The 21,377-nt window shown below is 48.1% G+C and overlaps 1 protein-coding gene across 4 annotated transcripts in view; it reads right to left on the reverse strand.

Moving 5' to 3' along the window:
• Sh3gl3 (SH3 domain containing GRB2 like 3, endophilin A3) overlaps positions 1-21,377 on the reverse strand; it is a 104,952-nt gene that overhangs the window by 14,865 nt on the left and 68,710 nt on the right. For 3 of the 4 annotated variants that reach the window (XR_015736415.1, XM_087901560.1, XM_087901559.1), the window contains exons 3-8: positions 18,526-18,598; positions 15,736-15,879; positions 12,110-12,243; positions 10,535-10,693; positions 5,359-5,462; positions 4,200-4,309 (exon numbers count right to left, since the gene is read on the reverse strand). Coding sequence is in view for 3 of the 4 variants with exons in the window: in XM_087901560.1 (XP_087757686.1) it covers positions 4,200-4,309; positions 5,359-5,462; positions 10,535-10,693; positions 12,110-12,243; positions 15,736-15,879; positions 18,526-18,598 (724 nt within the window). In the remaining variant the exon portion in view is untranslated. The remainder of the gene's footprint in view (positions 1-4,199; positions 4,310-5,358; positions 5,463-10,534; positions 10,694-12,109; positions 12,244-15,735; positions 15,880-18,525; positions 18,599-21,377) is intronic. The other variant, XM_048435276.3, reaches the window with a different exon arrangement.

The raw sequence follows: 21,377 nt of genomic DNA on the forward strand, positions 1-21,377 counted from the left end.
CAGAGGAAAAAGGCATGTGCCCATGACATAATGGTCTGTCAGACATGTGCCCGTGACCTATGGTCTGTCAGACATGTGCCCGTGACCTATGGTCTGTCCTCCATTCGTATCTGCAGCTTCGAGCAGCCTCAAATCAGTCTCTATAAGCTGAGCGAGGGAAGCACGGATCTCACGAGCAGGAAAGACATCAAGCTGTCTGAGGTGCCGTGTCTAAGAGGGGACTGTGGTCCGGGCATCCACAGTTGCTGAGAACACACGGGGCAGAAGTTCACTGTGGTTTCGATGGAATCAAACTATGACAGGCTAAGCAGTGGTGGTGCCTGCCTTTAATCCCAGCACTTTGGAGACAGAGGCAGGAGGATCTCTGAGTTCGAGGCCAGCCTGCTCTACAGAGTGAGTTTCAGGACAGCCAAAGCTACACAAAGAAACACCCTCCTCTTGTACTATTCTCCCCAGTCATTATACAACGCGAACGCCTTATGATGTTGCATGTGGCAGTCTTTTTTTCAGTTTTGTTTGTTTGTTTAATGGGATTTAGTGTTAGCCTAATAGCAAAATCTCGACATAACTAGTCTGAGAATGATGCTCTTAATGACTCTTAAGGGGGTAAATGCCATTTAAATCATTGAAATTTACATAATGCATTACATCACAATCAAAATTGAAAACTAGCAGGACATTCTGTAAACTACAACTTCAGACCAGAACTCAGAAATAAGTACGATGGGAAAGAGACAGTTCAGTTCAAATACAGCTAGGCACCTTTGCTGAAGGAGACTTTTAACTGGAGGCTCAGTTGCTATGTTAAAATTGGACATTAAAAATATTCCAGGGATCGGAAGATGGCTTTGTGTGTAAAAAGGGCCTGCCTGCTGGGCAAGCATGAGGTCCTGCGTTCAGATCTCCAGACAAATAAACACTACGCCTGCAAACCCCAGCACTGAGGGACAATGACAGGTTTGGGTCCCAGTACCCAGGGAGGCCCTCTTCTGGCCTCTGTGAGCACCTAAACACAGGTACACATACCTCCAGGGAGATCTGGTGCCCTCTTCTGGCCTCTGTGAGCACCTACACACAGGTACACATACCTCCACACAGACACACCTCTATATGCACAATCTTTCAAAATATAGTTAAGGGGCCAGGGACACAGTTTAACTGGTAGAGTGCTTGCCTAACATGCAGGAAGCCTTTGGGTCATTCCCCAGCACCATATAAACCTGGCATGGTGACACACGTCTGTACTCCTGGCCAGAGTCAAAGGGAGATCTGAAGTCCTTGGACAATGAAGTAAGGGGCCACAAACCAAGGAATGCACGTGTCCTCCAGAGAATGGAAAAGGCAAGACATGGGTTATCGCCTAAACCTTCCATTAAAAAATGCCAACATCTGGCTGGATCCCCAGAACTGTATGATAAGAAAGAAACATGTCACTCTATGTCACAGAATGCAGAGCACTTCTTCTGGGAGCAGGAAGTGAGTCTGGGGACAGAGAGGGAGCTGCCAGTCATGGCTGTAACCCTCGAGTGCCATTTTCTTTTAAAGCTATATGCAGATTACCTTGAAAGAAAAGACCTGTGACCACGTTGGAGAAAATGCAGGCCTAGGCTTCTCTAGCTGTGTGTGCTCCAAAAAGAACACCTGGACATCCAGGAGCAAAGCGGACGAAAGCCAGCCCAAGTCTCACACCTGTGCAAACAAACTCGCTGTGGACTGTGGGCTTCAGAAGAAGGATGGGGGAAATGTCTGCAGCACCCAAGGCAGAGAATGCTCAACACTCCACACCAAGTGCACAGCTTATAGGAAAAAACAAACAAACAAACCTGAAACATGGGGTTCCACAATTAAAAGTTCTGATCTGTGAAGATCTCATTAAAAGAAGACAAAGAAAAGATACAGAGAGAATGTGCTAAAACCTGTATGTATATCTCAACAGACTTCTGTTTGGCCTATGTAAAGAACTAACAAGGCGCAGCAGCCGAAATAGAAATAATTCAACTGTAAAATGGGTGAAGATGGGAAGAGACGCGTCATCCAGAAAAACACAAGCAGCTTGCTTTCTCTTGGGCCACCAACCAGCTCCCAAATCATGACACACAGACTTCTATTATTAATTATGAATGCACAGCCTTATCTTATGCTTGTCCCACTAGCTCTGATAATTTAACCTGTTTCTCTTCATCTACATTTTGTCTTGGGGTGTTTTGCCTTTTTTCATTCTGCATGTCCTACTCCATGTCTAGCTGGCTGGTCCAGGTGTCTCCTTCTCTTTCTCCCTCATTTTCTCTCCTCTCTCCCTCTCCCTCTCTAGCCTATAACACTTCTTCCTACTTACTCTCTCTGCCCACCAGCCTCTCCTACCCCTCTACTGCCTTGCTCTTGGCCATTCAGATTTTTATTGGACAAATCGGGCCTTAGGCAAGCAAGGTAAAACAGCAACACATCTTTATATCATTAAGCAAATGCAGCATAAACAAATGTAACACGCCTTCATGTAGTTAAAGTGATAGTCTGAAACAAACAAGTGTAACACATCTTTACAGAGGTAAAGTGCTATCCCCCAGCAAACATGCCAGCAGGCAGATGCACGACTCCATTCATCAATGTGGCTGAGATAAGACAGCAGATGCCGGCACAGACGAGGAGAGACAGCGGGGGAGAGACAGCGGGGGAGAGACAGCGGGGGAGAGACAGCGGGGGAGAGACAGCGGGGGAGAGACAGCGGGGGAGAGACAGCGGAGGAGAGACAGCGCCACACACATTGCTGGCGGGAACATAAGATGGTTCAGCCACTGTGGGAGCAACGACAGTTTCACTGAATTTGCAGAAATAAGCCCCGGATGACAAAGACCTAACTTAAATATTAGGGAACAGGCTTTTTTAAAAAGTAGCAGAAAACCATAGCAGAATAATCCGGGGGACAGGAAGATTTCTCAGCAGGTCACAAAATGTACATACAAATCATAAACAAAAATATTGATAAAGTTGGCTACACCCAAATAACAGTGTCTCTGTCCTTTAAACAAAATTAAATGGCGCAAACAAAACAAAAACAAAAACAAAAGCGTCTCCCAAAGTCTGAGCCTAAGTGGCTCCCTGGGGAAAAGTTATTAATAACCCATATGTAAGAGCTCCACAAATCACGAAAGCATGACAAATTTTCTAAAATAAAACAAATGATAACTTAGATAAATACTGATCAATTCAAACAGAAAAATCCAGAAAGGTTAAAAGGGAGACAGAACACTATGTTTTATGTAGAAATGCTTGACAGAAATTGAGGTCTGGCACACGCTGACACGGTGCGGCCATTTTGGCGTGTCACTTAGCAACGTCCACCACATTTAAACACTAGCACATCCCTGCCGCCAACCCTTACTGCCTCACTGACTTGGCAGTTTCATTTCTAGAAAGTCTTGCTCAGCTGTATATGGAGGCAGATAAGGGAGTTAGGGTGGTCACTGTCACAGTTAATAGGGGCCACGCAAAAGTACGAAGTTGCTAAACACAGTGGGAGAAGCCTATGAACAAGATGGAAACCACCACAAGAAAGCAATGCATTTATAAAATTATAAAACAATACAGTTGCTTTTGTTTTGTATTTACAAAACAAAAACATTAAGACTCTGTTACATGTGAAATACATGTGCCAGCCACAGGTAGGACAATAGCCATACTCCGTCCTTAGGAGAAGCGAAGTCTAGGGAAGAGATCTGATGCGGTTGGAAATCATGGAGAGACTATAGGAAAATAGGCATCATTTGAGTTTTTCTTGGTTTGTTTTACTCCAGATTCTACTTAAAATCTAACAGTACAGTACTTGAGGCAGTGTCTGGTGCATCTCAGGTGCTCAGAGAATGCTAATTAAACCTTCCTAACAGTTGAGAAGCTATTTTGAAGGTGTTGACCTTTAAACATAGAAGATACCATAGCAGCTATGGGCCTTTGGTCAAGGGGCTGTCAAAAGGCCACATTAGAAGGCATTAGTACACAAAAGTACAACAATAATTCTTCCCGGTGCTGGGTTTCAAAAATCTGAACACTTGACCATTGGAATTGGGGAAGCAGGAACTCATCAGTCAGCCAAAGAAAAGTCCACCCGTTTCTCAGCCCATTCCCTCCAAGAGCCTCAGCAACATACAGGACTGAACACGCCTAACTGGAGACCCCGCTTGGCACGCTTCGGACGGCTAACTTACCTGATATCTTTGAGGAAGTGCTGGTGGGGACTCCATTGATGTCACTGGGGCTTGTGTTCACAGGCTTTGGCACGTAATCTCGCCTGGGGAGTTTGGAGGCAAACGCTATACTGCAACACACATGGGAGGCCAAGTCAGACCTTTGTCCCAGACAGCAGAGACTCCCTAGTCCACAGGCCTTAGCTTTTCTTGAGGAGGACCAGACCCAGAGGGATTGTGAGAGCAAGGATTGTGTACCCTGAATTCTGAGAGCCCAGAGTGTCAGGGACACAACCCACGTGTAGTTCTTTCAGTCTGTACTTTAGTCTCTAGTTGACATTCTTCTGGAAAAATGTCCTCATAATGTCCCTGAGGCTTAGCAAGAAGACACTGCCCTAGGCTAGCTGCCTTCTTTCCTCTCTGACACCTCAAAGAAGGCCACCTGTCTACAGAAGTGGATGCGTCAGGAAGGCTCCCCTCTGTAACAATAGCACCAATTGAAGCAAAAATCTCGCTGAATTTATTCATTACCGTAATCCCATGTAAAACCATGTTCTGCTATAAAGTCTAGTCAAAACGCAGGGTAGGTTTAGCCCAGTAACTCGATCAACGGGATTGCTGTGCAAACTCTAAATAATATTACTGATTTGCAGAACGTCGGTGGTGCACTGACTGCGAAAGTCCCAAGGCAGGGAACAGAGTTTATCACTCAGAAGCTACCACTGAGTCTTTCGGTGTCCAGGGTATCGCAGCCCGATCACATTTTTCATGGGCTTTACAGGGTTCTGAGTGTCACCTGGCTCCTTCCATACCCCTAGATGTTGGGGGTGGAGCCTGCACTCCACTCCTCAACAGGTAGACAGAGAGTGAACCCTTTGGCAAGTCAGCAAAGAAGCCACAAGAGTTACCTCTCAGGCCACCGCGCTTGTATGCTCTACACATGGGTCACAAGAAAGAGGGTGGGGATATCAGTAAAAAGAAAAAGGAGAAAAGCAATGCCAGCCCTTCACCCAGTTCGGCCCTCTAATCCCAAGCTACATATTCATTATCTTAGCCTCGCCTCATGCCCACCCTGAAGGTCAGCTAGAGAGAATTCCAGCCAGGACGGCAGGAGGGACTGGAGGGCAGACGCTGGCTGCACTCGGCAGCCCCCTGCCCTAAGCAAGGCGAAGGTGCTTACCGATACTCTAGCTTGTTCTGCAGCTCCTGGAGGATCTCTGTGGACTGCCTGTGATAGTCTAACGCTGCCTCTACAAACACGGCCAGCTGGCTGACTTGCTCTACCTGTGGCAGAAGTGCAAAGTTACTCCATTTTGGCCAGAGTCCTCGGGACGTCCAGAGCAAACAGGAAGCCTGGTGACAGCAGCCTGGCTCTGCCAGGCAGCTTGGCAACTGCCTCAGCCCTGGTCCAGCCCAGCTCATCCTATCTCGGAGAGAATTTTCTTACACAGCATCTGACCAGCTCTGGGCACAGTCTGGCTGTATCCTCATCCCGCCATCTCTTCTCTCCCGGCACAGCCACCCGAGGGTTCGCTGGCTTCCGCAGATCCGTGTTGCTTTCACGTACCGTTGCGAGCTCTTTCAGCTGCCCGCCCTTTACTACGGTCGCCCACTTATTCTGAACCTGGGTTTACTGTGCGTTTACAGTCTACATGGATCCCACTCAAGCCAAGAATGCCATGGGCACATGACTAAGGCCGGCCCTGGCACTGCATATACTTTACCATGCTCTGTGGCTAGAAAGGCGACACTCGCCTTCCATTTCCAAAAACACAATAAACAAAACAAAGACAGCCTGGCCCCTGCAAAATCCTAAGGATTTCTTAAATTTCATCTCCTTGGCTTTTAAGAACACGTTTGAAGAAGGCCCGCGCCATAGCCTGACATGACCGCAGTGGACTCTGCTGAGGAAACAGTGCTGCCTCCCTGTGACACTGGAGCTGCTTGCTCACTGAAGACTGCCGTGACCTGCCTTACACACAGCAGTCTGCTTTGCAGCCACTTTGAACTAAGCCTGCCATTTGCAAACTTAAAGGACAGCGAGAGGCAACCAAAGGAAGAACCCTCAAGCACTTGGGAGTGCAAATCACCCACTGTTTCTCTCTGGACAGCTGGAGCTACATCTGGAATGCTTCGTGATAGCTGACTTTGGGGAGGCAATGGATCCCAGGGCCCCCAAACGCTTGGGAGACAGCGCAGCACTACCCATGGTGCCTGCAAACAGGGGATCCCCAGGGAAAGCCCTGAGCATAGTCGCTAAACTCAGCTCCTCCTGCTGAGCGCAAAGGCAAGTCAGACCCAAAGTGGATTTGTCTATCACTGTTGGGAACCAGAAGCTTCCAACATTCCCCCCCCCACACACACACACACCCTCACCCCAGGATGTAAGCTGTGTGCTGGGAACCAGCAGAGATAATCTCTGCTTCCAAGGCTGCAACTCAAATGAAATGCCTAGAAAGACAGAGCCATGCTAAAGCAACAGACTCAGGCCCTGCAAAAGCCAAAGGCTGCCCAGGTGAAAGACCTCCTCCATTGGCCACACCAAGGAATCTGAATAGCTGCTTGTAGATATCACTGGAGGGTGAAACTGTGTTAGGCTGCATTGTACAGCAGGGCCCCGTGGCAGACAGTTTACATTAGGAATCTTGAAGTGAGGTGGTATCCTGGACTTTCAGGGTGGTCCCGATGTAACTATAAACTGCTTTGGGGCTGAGAATACAGCTCAGCCAGCAGAATGCTGGCCTTGCATACGTTGAGCCTCGGGTTCAAATCCCAGGGTTACCTAATCCGGAGGTAGTGACAGTAATGCCAGCGCTTAAAGGTAGACACGGGAGGGCAAGGAGTTCAAGGTCATCCTTGTGGCAGAGCAAGTTTGAGGCCAGCCTGAACTACACTAGACTTTTACACACACACACACACACACACACACACACACACACACACACACACACACGTGCGTGAGACAAATTTTTAAGAGGGAGACAGGAGGCACAAAACCAGAGTAGAAGACAAGACCACCAGAGCGGGAGGCTTGAAGGAAGTCTGCTGCTGGGTTTGCAGATGGAGGAAGCCAAGCTAGGAGCATGAAGCTAAGGAGGCTGGAAAGGGGGCAAAGCAGGCTCCTGTCAAGCCCCCTACCCCATCCCTTCCCTGCATCACCAGATTTCCAGTCTCCAGACTGGAAGACAACGGACTGATATTCTTTAAGCCACGGTGCTTACAGACGCTTGATACAGGAGCCGTAGACAATGAACAACACTGCTTTCTCCTCTTCTCTAAACGCGAGAAATCTAAGGGGCTGAGCAGCACTGCTAGGGACTCCATTTCCTGGGAATGGAAGCTGTGGCCTTGAGACTCATGGATGCCATGTGCCACCTCAGCTCTGTGCTATGTATCCTTGGTCTGGGGGAAGCAACAGGCAGTACGGACTCACCCCGTCCCATGCCAGCAATGAACGCTGCATAAGAACCCATGCCTCCTATGCACACATCTAGTTCGATGGCCTCTATCTGGCTGCAAACCAATGCATAAGTACTAGACTGTGAGACTACTTGGAGCGTCGTGGCCATGGGGATGGAGGCGAACCATAGATGCCAGGGATTTGCATCACCACGAGCTGTGGAAATCTCAGGGACACTCACATGGGGTCTGAGCATGAGTCAGGCCATTTGAGCCAACTACAATGGACCTGGGTCTACCCAAAGGAAGAGGGGTCAAAGGCTATAGCTTACAAAAGGTCTTCTAGCTCGACTGTCTGCAAGAGGACCACAGAAATGGGTCGCTGAGAAGAAACCCAGATGCCTGGGAGCCACAGTATATTGGCAGACATGGATAAAGAAACACAAGTCTTTGGAAGCTGGCAAGCAAGCCACGCTCACCATGATGGCCATCTTCTGTTTCAGATGGGATAACAAGAGAGTTCTCACTGTCGGGCTTAAGACTGCCATTCTTCTGGAATCCTCAGAGTGGAAGGAAGGGAATGTCTGGTCATAAACAGAGATGCCTTATCCAGTGAACTTGAGCTCAGATCCACAGAGTCCACATTAAAAATGATAACAAAATAAAATAAAAACAAAAACCTGACTGCAATGCTGTGCACCTGCCATCCCAGCGCTGGAGAGGCAGAGACGGGGGTGGGGGGTGGGGGGTGTCCCTGGGGCTTGCGGGCAGCCAGAATAGTCAAATCGGTTAAGCTCCAGGTTCAGGGAGAGACCAAGTTTCAAGAGTAAGGTGGGGAGTAACTGAGGAAGACACCCAAAGTCAACCTGTGGCCTCCACCTGTGCACGTGTACACACACACACACACACACACACACACGCGCACGCGCGCGCGTGCACACAGAGACACAAAATACACAGAGACTCATACGAATGCATGCACAGAAACAGACACACACATGTATATCCACAGTGACAGACACACAGTCTCACAAAGAGACAGACAGACACACACATGCACAGAAACAGACAAACATGCACAGAGACAGATAGACACACAGGCACACATATAAACACACAGAGAAATAAACAGACACAAAAACACACACACACACAAACACGCAGAGACAGAGACACATAGAGAGAGAGACACATAAACACACACAAAGACCTAAAGAAAATACTATTTCTCTGGACCAATGAGAAAAAAACTAAGGAATCTGGAATCCAGTAGTTCCATTGGTTCTGTGGATGAAGGGAGGCCTCTGGCTGGAGGAGTTGTCAGCTACTGAATGTTGCAAGAGCCTGGCCTCTCTGAGTTGGAATCGATATTTTTAAATGTAATGTGTCTGGTTTCTTTTAAGGTCAAAGGCTGACATTTAATCATGTCAAGTTGTACGGAAGAAACTTCTCAGAGAAGAGTTCAACCTGTGGGTGAGGTGGCATCTCCAAGAAATGGCAGTGGACCCTCAGAACCACCCTTCTGCCGGCTACAGCTCCACCGAGCATGAAGTGTGGTGGGCACACTTCTCCAAAAGGCGTCCACTCTGGGTGCCAGTCACAATCTGGCACACAAGGAGGCAGTCGTGTGCCTGGTCTTAAAGGTCCCTGGGAATCGAGAGAGCCAAAACCACTACTCCATGGTTTAAATGGCTGCCTGAGGAGTAATGGAGTTGCTTGGCCTCAGCTAAGAAGTGAGGTCCTCCAGGCCTTGAATCCAGTCCTTCCCAACAAGATCAGCAAAGGCTGGGATGTGGGGGTCAAAGGACATGCTCCCCTACTTTCCCATCCTCCAATCTGCCTGGAATAGATGAGTAAACCAGGTGACGTTTGTTTAGGGATGGTGGAGCAAACAGTCTCATACCATCCTTTCCTTTGTTCCACCCCAAAGGTAGTTCCAAACGGCTACTGTGGTGCCTACAGGTGTACAAAGTGCAAGCTGGCCTCAGGTGCCCTCAGTGTTGAAAGGGCCTGTTACAGAGCCAAGCTGCTGCCATCCTGGCTCCTCTCTGCTCTGCTCCCCCTCACCCCTTCCCCGAAGCTCTCCAGCCCAGGGCTTGGCCTCCCTTCCCCAGCTCCTCTTTCCTACATCACCCAGCCATTTTGGCCACGAGCTCTCTTGGTCTTCCCTGTCTCCTCTCTCTCTCTCTTCTCTTCCTTTCTCACTCACTGCCCCAACCTCATGATTAAATTCAATCTGGACTCTTGCAGATGCCTCTGGCTGTACTTATCAGATTTACAGTAAAAACCTTCTCCTCACCCACACCTTGGAACAATAATGTCCTCCTTTGCATTCAGCGTCAATGCTGAACCTGTCTGAGGATGGGGATTCAGGGGAGAGGCCAGGGGTAGGACCACCCAGCGACGTCTGGTTGGCAAGGCAGAAAAGGGAGGTCCCAGCCTGCGGCTAGGAATTTCTGTCCCTTTAGTTCGGCTCCACTTTACTACTGGTGACAACAAACAGTCCACCACAGTGCTGCCGCTTCTAGAAGGTGTGGCCCTAGCCCTTCACAGCCTCCAAGCTCATAAGCACCAGTGTGAGCCAGCCAACATGTCGGCCAGGCTTCTCTATCCTGGTAAAAGCCTCAGAGGGCTGGAGGGTGAGGCAGAGCTTCCAACATCTGTCCCAGAGAGCATCTGTCAACCTCAGCTCCAAACCACAAATGCTGGGGCCTTACACGCAAAGGCTGGTCTCCTGGGCATCTCCTGGGACAAGGCCACCCCCAGAGATAAGCAAGTCTCCCGGAGGGCTTCAGTCAGGGTTGCTGACTATCTCTACGGCAGGAGGTGAGAGCTACAGAACATTCTAGAGCGGCTCCACAATTAAAATCTTAGAGTTTCTCCACACACCAGTCATGCTCACACAGCGATGGTTTACTCATGCACATTAACAGCTTCTGTCTGCTTTAAATACTTACATCATTCTCTAAAAAATTAAACATGCTTCTCTCGGCCAGCTCCTTTGACTCTTCAAACTTTTCTATCGCTTGTCTGATTTCTTCCTCGGGTATCTTACCTACTCGCCTCTTTTTATAATCATAATCCAGGCGGCGGCCTTCCAGTTTCCTCAGGTGGTGCTGGAAAGAGAAAGAAAATCCCTGCGGACACTCACACCGTGGCGGGCGGCCACATGCGCGTGTCATATTCCTGATCTCTACAGAAATACACAGTACTTCCCAGCCTAAACTCTACCTGTCGCTGTTTGAGAATTTCACACATGTGTACACGTTCCTCAAAGCCACACCCCCATCTCTCCCCTCCCCTGCACAAGTGCCCAGCACTGAATGGTCTTCATGGTCTTGGAAAAAGAGCACATAAAGTTGGGGAGGGGAAGTGGGGGGGGGGATTGGGGACATGCTTTCTTTGGGATGGAAGAGGTAACACAGGTGAGCAGACTCAGGGGTGTCCAAATAAGGAGGGGGTACAAAATAAAAAGGTTTTATGTCTCATTCGGTCTTCCTGGATCCTTGCCTCATGTTTTTTGCTCTTAGAATAACGCTAAATGCAGATAAAGGCATCTGAGGCTCCCCAGGACTCCTGCCTTCCCACCATCTATAGTCCCCTCCTTGGTTTTTGCCCTGTGCTCTAGTCTCCTGGCCATCAAAGCCCTGACCCTTCAGCAAGATGTGCTGCCTATTTACCCAGCCCAGTCTGCCTGGACGGCTCCTTGGAGGCCTTCCCTCCCCAGCTATGCTGAGGAAATGCTCTCCTCAGGATCTCCCTGCTCTTCTTGCCTCTCCGCCATCAGCAACTGCTGGCTGTCCTGCCACCGAACACTTATGTGCTCCCGAAGGGCACACGTTCCATCTGTTTGTCAGTAAATAGTCCAAGCTCTCCTTGAACTCACGATCTCTGTGGCTACCCTATTAAGACTCTCTGGGCCTAACAAGAGGAAGACAGACCCAAGTTTCAAATGATATAGCCACTGAAGGGAGACCTGTCTATCACGCTGGACGGCAGGCAGTTATTCTCTACAATGCCACAAGAGGGCGCCTGGACCTTCAGGGCAGAAGTCTGGCCTCCGGGATGGCTTGGAGTCATTGCGCACACCTGCAAAAGCAGCCAACCTGAACATGACCTGGAAGTTCCCAGGGACACTCTGGACAACCATCTCTTGCTGGTTTCCAGATGAAACTTTCAGTTCCTAGATAATGATTTCCTTGAGAAAGAACGGAAAGTTATGACCGTGAGTGCAATGGAGCCAAGTGTACAATGGATAGGATGTGATATTAGCAATGAAAACCACACCCCGGAGAATGGAGTCTTTGTGCTCTATGAGAGGAGGCTGCAGGAATGTGATGCTGCGTCTGGTGTGTGGATGGCTGCAGAGAGATGAAGCCCTGAACGTGGCAGCCGGCTCGCACCTCCCCTCCAGAGACGGTGGATCCCAGTACTCTCCCGGGAAGCCTTCTAACAAGTCCAGTTTTGTGCAGAAGCCTTGTCACGGGTTTAAGTCACGGTGTCACTGGGCAAGGACAGAGGGGAAGACTTACCCCAATCTCTTTTAAGTCTTTTTCTTGCAGTAGCTGCAGGGGGTCAATAAACGTTTGCTTCACATTAATATCCAGAGAATCTTTCACCTCAGCCATGAGTTTCATGGATTCACCAACTTCTACCAACGCGTTGCCTTGAACAAAACAACACAGAACTTCCTCTCAGAATCATACTCTAGGTTAACGGTGATGCATTGTGTACAACGAGGCTTCACTCTAAGGTCTCTACTTCCTGACTCAGAGAGAATAGGAAAAAGGAGAAAGTTCGCCTGTTTTCCTCACGTGTTCCCCTGCCAAGAGAGCTGGTAGACCAAAGCACTTCCCACTTTGGCCACTAGATGGAGATAAAGATCTTTGGTGGAAAATCGGGTTTGGAACCTGGCACCAGGGGTTCCTTAGAGTTCAGGGATAAAATCTCTTTGTAAACAGTGAAGGGATTCATTCATGGGGATACATGTTTAACCAATACAGATTACAATGGAAATAAGGCCTCGCTAGTCCTGTTTCAGAAGCAGTAAAGTATCACTGCCTGCAGACAGTTCTAACCTTCTGGAAACCTCCCTATGCTCTCAGGTGTCCGGGATGCCCTGTGACCGTAGGGACCAGCATGCTCTGGGAAGGAATATTTCCTGGATGCGGACAGCATCTTTAGTGGGTTCTCTCTGCCGGAAGGGCTCTGCTCAAGCCTGACCTTTGACTCAATCGAGAACATGGACAATTCACTCATGCATAAGACAGGGAGAGCAGTGGCTGCTTACTCAATTTTTTTTTTAAAAAAGTAAACTCATAGCTGGGTCCTTGCCAGTTAGAAGCAGAAACCATCTCTGGAAATTAAGGTTGGCCAGGATGCCAGTCCAACCCACTGAGTACCACTGCAGCTAGGGGGTAGGGGGTCTGAATTGAGCTGTCTAGAATTTGATTTCGGGTCATTCCTACACGGAGGAAGGAAGTCTCTTCCTCACTTGGATACTCTCCTTCCTGTCCAGCTGTGTGACCCTGACATTCACTGTCACCAGAGCCCAGGTATTGACTATGGCAGAAGCGTTTGAAATATGCCTCTTTTGGGGGACTGTGGAGATGCCCGTCAGTAACGTACTTGCTGCGCACACTTGAGGACTCAGGTTTGATCCTCAGAATCCATGTAATAAGAAGAGCCAGGCCGGCAAGTGCACTTGGAATGCCAGTGCTGGGGAGGTGGAGACAGCAGGACCCCTAGCGCTGGCTGACTGGCCACGGTAGCAATCAGCAAGCTCTAAGTTCAGTGAGAGACCAGGCCCCAAAATACACAGCGGAAAGATACTGAAGAAGACCTCCAGCCGCCACACGCGAACGGGCGCACCTGCGCATGCGCACACACATGATGTCCTGCGCATTGGCCGTCTCTGACTCACAATCTGCCTCCCGCTCCACACGAAGAGCAGCACTGTTCACTATCACGGCACGCCCTCATTCCTGCACTTAGAAGGGTCAGGCGTAGGGCCCCAAGCAAAAGACCCAAAGGAAAGAACCTCCGCAGACCAGACTCTCCCTGGGGACAGCAACCGTCCACTTGTCACAGAGCCCTGATGAAATCAGCCCTCTTCACAGGAGTCCCAGTGGCTAGCTCACTGGGTTGTCACAGGGCCTGTCACCGTGACCAGGTGACAGCATCCTTGTAGCCCAGGGTCTCACCTTCACGGTGGGAAAAATAGGGCCCCTTGTTTCCACTAAACCTTGGAATAAAATAAAAGCCACATTTACGCGGCTCTAAGGATACTACACCCTCTGTCAGGAATTCAGTAACTACCTTTGGGGCTTTCTGAGACAAGGCCTCCCAGTTATTTCAGGCTGGCCTCGAACTAACAATCCGCCTGCCTCATTCTCACAAGTTCTGGGATTCTAGGTATCTAACACCATACCAGGGGTGACAGTGTATACTTGTAACCCCAGCACTAGGGAGGTGGAGATAAAAGGGTCCCCAGGACTCCTGGCCAGTCAACCTAGGCTAACAGTTCCAGTGAGATCTTATCTCAAAACACGGTGGCAGCTCCTGAGGAATGACGCCAGAAATTTATCTCTGGTCAGTCTACGGTACACGCGCATACACACACATACACACAGATCCTCCCTATCTGCAGGGTTTTCAGAGCTTGTGAATGACAAGGCAAACAAAGAAGTGTGTATCAAAACAAAGTACAGAGTTCGAGGTCACCCTGGTGGGGGTTGCAGGCCAACCAGGGATGCAAGATGAGATCTCGTCCCCAAACGAAACAAAACCAAACCAGTCTCTCCGGATGGATGGATGGATGGATGGATGGATGGGTGGATGGATGGATGGATGGGTGGATGGATGGATGGAGAGAATATAGTGTGTGCACACAATGGAATTCTATCAAGCTGGAAAGGAAAATGAAATAATTAATTTTGTGGGGGAAAATGGTGGTGCTGGAAAATATTATATCCATGGAAATTAGATTCAAAAAGACAAATATGCAGATCCTAGGTTTTTATTTGTTTTATTATAGATGTGTGTGTGTTGTTTGTGTGTAAAAAGAGAAGGGGATGGTTTGGGGTCATGAAATTGTAAAGGGACCATAGAGGGGACAAAGAGATCTCGAGTGGGAAGGGTGAAGACCGTAACAAAATGCATGGTAGAAACCACACTCCAGGAGAGGATGGAGAAGGACCAGAGAAGAGGGGCCGGGGGGGGGGGGACACTGGGGGAGGGAGGATCAAAAGGCTTATCCATATCACGCTGGTGGAGGGGTAAACAGAGGGGGGATTTAGGAGATATGTGTGCACATATATGTGTGTGTATATACATACTGTGTTTTAATCTTTAAAATTAAGAAGGATGAACAAGAGATGCAAAGGCTATCTAACAGTTTACCTAAGCCTAGCACGGAGATGGGAGTACAGATACTAGCATTTTCCTTACCTATGCTTTCTAACCTCCCCCCTGTAATGAATACATTCTGGTAGTATCTAAAAACTATTACATTGCAAAGATACAGGTTTTGTGGACAATCAAAAGCCAACCCAGGTGTTCCCACTGTGCCAGCTGAGCTGGGGGTACCCACCAACAGCCCACCCCGGTGTCCCCACTGTGCCAGCTTAGTGTAGGAGGTCCTTCTTCTCTTTGTGTGTTGCTTTCATTGGTTGAATAAAGAGACTGCCTTGTCCTTTTGATAGGGCAGCCCTTAGGTGGGTGAAATAGACAGAACAGAATGCTGGGAAGAAGGGAAGCGTGGCAGACGCCATGCTTCTCCCGCCCAAGATGGACGTTGGTTAGACTCATGCTGGTAAGCCACAACCTCGTGGTGAACAGATTAATAGAAATGGGTTAATCAAGATGTGAGAGTTAGCCAATAAGAGGCTAGAGCTAATGGGCCAGGCAGTGTTTAAATGAATATAGTTTCTGTGTAATTATTTTGGGGCTAAGCTAGCCGGACAGCGGGACACAGCCTGCCACTCACCTTGTACTACACCACCTGAGCTGTGGTATCCACCCAAAGCCCACCAGGTGTTCCCGCTGTGCCAGCCGAACTAGGGTACCCACCAAAAGCCTACCCAGGTATGCCAGCTGAGCCAGGGGCACCCACCCAAAGCCCACCAGGTGTTCCCGTTGTGTCAGCTGAGGTACCCACCGAAAGCAGATTCTTCTCCAAGCTCCTTGCCATACTTCAGCATGCAATCCCCCAACAAGCCTTCCGTCTGCGGGTAGCCGGTGGTCTTCACCTGCCCTCGGAGCTTCGACATAGTGTTCAGCATTCCCAGCTTAGCTCTGTAGGCTTAAAACATTATTATTTGTCATGCCTTAAAGTCACAAGGTACAAGGACAATCACATTGCCTTTCACAAACACGGCTACCCAAACTGGGGTCCTCACAGACAACACACCAGCAACTCCAGGCACACACCAATCCACCTTCATTCTCTGACACAGTTTTCCAAAGCCTTTGCAGGGGGTGGGAGCGGGGTGCGGGGCACACTGGCACAGTCACAGCAGCCATGGACATTACAGACCCTGCTATGTTTAACAAGCACCTGCCGTAAGGAAAGGTGGCCTCCAACGCGGGACAACACTGACACCTGTGCAGCCGCTGTCCCCACTTGTGCTGGGGACAATGTCAGTGAAGACTGGAAGGACTGTGGTGGCAGCTGCCAAGCTGCCAGTTGGTGATCAAATCCTCATTCTGCTCCCAAGAAATGACTCAAATGGAGGACTCATAAGGTCAGAAAGGAGGGCTGGGGCATGTAGACAGGTGACAGATGACACCACAGTGAAGTCACCTGCATTGCTGCCCCCTCTCCCAGGTGTGACTCAGCAACTTTCCCCGGGGAGGCAGTGGGCAGTTGTGGCTTCTTACATTCTTTTTGTCTCTAACTTAAGGCACTGAATATTTCTTATTTTTAGCATGATGTTTTGAACAAGAACAGCCCCCACAGGCTCAGACAATTGGTTATTTCCCCAGTTGGTGGAACTATTGGTAAGGATTAGGAGGTGTGACCTTGCTGGAAGAAGTACATCACTAGGGTGGGCCTGGAGGTTTCCAAAGCCATTTCCAGCGTGGGCTCTGCCTCCATTATGCAGTTGTTGAGATGTGAGCTCTCATCTGCTCCTGCCACCAGGACCTTGCTCCACCAGCCTCAAACTGGAACCCTCTGAAACTGTAAGCCCAACTGAAGACTTTCTTTTCTCAGTTGCTTTTCTTATGGTGTTTAACACAGAATTAGGAAAGTAATTAATACATCTGGGCCACATGCTGTGTTGGTATGGGAATGTAAGAGACCCCCCCCCCCAGAAAACATCTGCCCTTCCTGCAGCTACTGAGTGGCAGAATACAGCGGGACTCCAATCAACTCCGGGGTGATGCCAGAAAAGAAAGATGCTGCAGGAAACTTCAGGATACCCTTAAAAAGCCCAAGAATGTCTATCAAGTAAAGTACAGCAGAAATTTCTACTGTGCAATCAATGGACTGTGGTGGGCCGGTTGACAAAATGGCAAATGTCTTTGGGAAATGGAGACTACAAACTGAACACCACGCTAAGGATCCAAGGCACCAGCTGTGGTATCTAGGCCATTTATATTTAATATAATCCAGACAAGTGTTTCTCAAGCTTGACCACTAGCAGGCAACTCGGGCATCTTGCTGAATGCAGAGTTTGATTCAGTTGGTCTGGGGTGAGCTAGGGCTCAGTGTGTCCAGCCATCTCACAGCTGGTCCTGCTGGGCTGCAGGCTACACTCTGAGTAGCAATCATGGTATCTGTCTTTCAAGCCTTGACAAGCTCAGCCTTAAAGCCCTTATCATCCAGGTCTCCAAATCTCCAAACCCTAAAGCATCACCCAGCCATATAAATTCAATCACACAAACAACACACACACACACACACACACACACACACACACACACACACTGGTTCCACTTTCCACACTGTCAGAGTGAGTGTCCTGTATGTGGGGGTAAGGACCATTACATGGGATTAGAGACTTCTGGTACATCAATCTTTATCTTCATGATAACCAGTAGATTCTGCCCAGGGTAGCCAGCTGCTCCCTCTTCCATTTCAATGTCAGTTCTTAGAGGGTGGAATCTGACTGTGCATTCTAGAACCCAGAAAGCCTCTCACATAGTGACAATGCTTATGGAATTTTATAAGCTAATACATCAGGAAAGGAACTCATCACTCTAGTCACTGATGAGGCTAGACAATGAACTTGTCATTGGGAATTTTAAGGCTTTAAAGCCCTGTACACACATTGCCCCAGGATGATCTGATTGAATGCATGCTCTTAGATGTTCAGAGTGTGGGTGTGTCTCTTCTGATTCCTACGTAAAGGACTCACAATGACTCCTGCAGCAAATCCTGAGAGGAAAGGCTCAAGGCTTGTGTGTCCTCTGCTGGTTCTCATCAGCCTGTGGAAACCACTGTCTAGGACCCAGGGATGAAGGCCTGTGTAGAAACTGACGCTTGCATTTTCCATACCACGCCTACTGCTGGTCATGTGAACATGCCTGGACTTCAGCATGGGGCTCACTGTGAGCCCCTTTAAGATTAATATACATATCTATTAGGACAAGGTAAAGGACTTTCTTGTTAATTAAGAAAAGATAACTAAAAAACATTTTTTTAAATGTGCAGCAGGGTTTTGAGGGATACAGATGTCCAGAGATGTCCACTGAGGGATGCCTGTGCTGAGACCAAAACTCCATCCTAACCATGTGCACCAAAACACATCCAAGTGGCTGCTTCCCCATTAACCAGGGCTCACTACAGCCACATTGTGTTCTTGGAGGTTCCCCAATTGAACTTCATTATTTGAACACAGGCATTGTTTCCAATTGTGTCAGCCTCATACAAAGGAGTCGGGGTCAAGAGAGTCCATGAACACAAGTGTGCAAGGAGATGTTTCAAGACGTGCTCTGACATTACCTGGATTGGGCTGCAGATATTCGGTGGCTTTTGACAGGATTTCTGCAACAGCCTTATTTGTAATATCTACTTTCTTTAGAGAAAGACAAAACAAAGGCTAGTGAGTTTTAACAGAACCAACAAAAAAGCATTTACCCCCCATTTACCTTCTGAGGCTACTGTGATTCTTTTTTATTTCTTTTTATTTTATGTGAAGTGGTGTTTTTCCTGCATGGATGTCTGTGTGAGGGTGTCGGACCCACTGGAACTGGAGTTACAGACAGTTGTGAGCTGCCATGTGCAAGTTGGGAATTGAACCTGGGACCTCTGGAAGAGCAGCCAGTGCTCTTAACTGCCGAGCCACCTCTCCAGCCCTACTCTGGCGATTTTAACACGGAAGTTCTCAACATCTTGGGGAGAGGTGTTCTTTTCTCTGTTGTGACTCTGAGAAATCTCCCCCTCTTGGAGACACTGGAGAACACCGTACAATTCTTCTTCTGTATAAGAGCTAGAAATATTCAACACATTATGACTCTACTTGATGCACAGAAATACTTGGAGAACTTGATACTAAGACTCACAATGAGCCTGCAGGGTGAACTTGAATAACCGTGCTTCAAGTATCATAATATAATGATATATATATCGGCAATAATATAATCTAATATGCTAAAAGCTGCCCTGGCAATAGTGAGACAAACACACCATCATAACTAAACACAACCGCCATGCCCTGCCAGACATCAACATAAAGACTGACCCTGTCCTTCTGCCATCCCTGCACTGCCGGTTGCTAATTAACATAAAGTTAATAGAATATCCAGGAAAGCCATGTTACAGAGTTCATCCATATTTTATAGACCATCAATAACCCGCAAAAAAAAGGAAAAGGAGACACCATTCACAAGAGCAATACAAAAACTGTGTCCTAAAATATAAAAAGGGATAAACCTCATGAGAACACAGACTATTTAAAATTTCACATTCCTACATGAAAAATCTAGTTTTAGAATGATGTAAACCTTCCCACAAATTAGCACATCAAATCTCACCACGATTATCAATTTTTGGTTAAAACATGGTAAGTTGATGTGGTGGGCTTGAATAGGAATGGCCCCCCATAGGCTCAGAGATTCGAATGCTTGGTCATTAGGAAGTGGTATTACTTGATAGGGATTAGGAGCTGTGGCCTTGTTGGAGGAAGCACGTCACTGAAGATGGACTTTAGGGCTTCAAATTCTCAAGTCAGGCCTAATGTCTGTCTGTCTCTCCTGCTGCCTGCAGATCTGGATGTAGAATTCTCAGCTACCTCTCTAGCACCATGCACGTCTGCCTGGGTGCCACCACGTTTCCCATCAAGGCAATAATGGACTAAACCTCTGAAACTGCAAGCTAACCCCTATTAGATGTTTCTTTTACAAGAGTTGCTATGGCCATGCTGTCTCTTCACAGCATTAAAACCCCATCTAAGACAGAAGCTAGGACCAGGAACCGGGCTGTTGCTGTGCTAGGCCTGGCCACACTTTCATTTGGAGGAATATGAAACACTTTTGGGCTTTGGATTAAAAGGTGATTGAACATTTTTGTTTTGATTGATTGATTGTTTTTTGAGATAGGGTTTCTCTGTGTAACAGCCCTGGTTGTCCTGGAACTCACTTTGTAGACCAGGTTGGCCTGGAATTCACAGATATGCACCTGCCTCTGCCTCCCGAGTACACCACCACCACCCAGTGCTATTAGATATTGTAAGTAGGACTTTAGTAGGATCATGGAAGACAGTGGTGCTGAGGGTGATTAAACTGTGGGGGCTGGCTCAACAACTATCAGAGAGGAAGACTATTAAAAAGTGGCCTCAAGACCATTCTTGTGGCAGAATGGCAAAGAATGTGGCTGCTTTTGCCCTCGTCTGAATAGTCTGCCTGAGGCTAAGCTGAAGAGTTCTGGATTAATGGCACTGGCAGAGGAGATTTCAAAACAGCCTGGTATTGACTGTGCTGTGTGATTATTAGTGGTCAGTCTAATGCAGGTCTATGATGAAAAGGAGCAAGCCAGTAAGCAGCACTCCTCTGTGGCCTCTGCATGGGCTCCTGCCTCCAGGTTCCTGCCCTGTGTGAGTGATAAACAGGAACATGGAGGGGAAAACCAAACAAACCCATTCTTTCCTAACTCGCTTTCTGGTCATGGTGTTTACTTGCAGTAATAGTAACCTTAACCAAGACAGCTGACAATATAGTGAGATTCATAATTCACGCTATATATAGGATTAAAATATGGAGCATGTTGGCAAAGATAGGCGGTCAGAAGAAAAACTGAGAAGAAATAACTTACAAAGTTTAAAAACAAAAAGCCCAAACGCCTCCCCGCTGAGTAGCTGGGATGTGTGCACAGGAGGGCGTGTCTGCACTAACAAACCATTACACAAATATCTTTGGCAAAACTCGGGAAAAAAATAGAAGAAGGTGGAGATGCAAGCAAGTTGGGGAAGGCTGTGTTATGAGGCGCGTTCTCCAGTTGATTCAATCTGGGATCCCCAGGCCTGAGTCACTAACTCTCCCAGGCGTAGCCCAACACAGGGGCTGGGAGGCAGAACAGGATTCTGAGGATACCATGGGCTCAGGGTCATTGGTTAAACCAGGAAGACTGTCTCTGGGGGCTGAGAGATGGCTCAGCAGTTAATAGCACTGGATGCTCTCCCAGAGGACCTGGACTTCATTCCTAGCACCCACATAGCAGCTCACTATGGTCTGTCACTCTAGTTCCAGGGAATCTGATGCTGTCTTCTAACTTGATGGATATCAGACACACACATAGTGCACAAATATGCACACAGACAAAATATAAAACAAAATAAAATATAAACATGAATTAACACT

This window comes from Myodes glareolus, chromosome 24 (genome assembly GCF_982192425.1).
Source record: "Myodes glareolus chromosome 24, mMyoGla1.1, whole genome shotgun sequence".
Lineage (NCBI taxonomy): Eukaryota > Metazoa > Chordata > Mammalia > Rodentia > Cricetidae > Myodes > Myodes glareolus.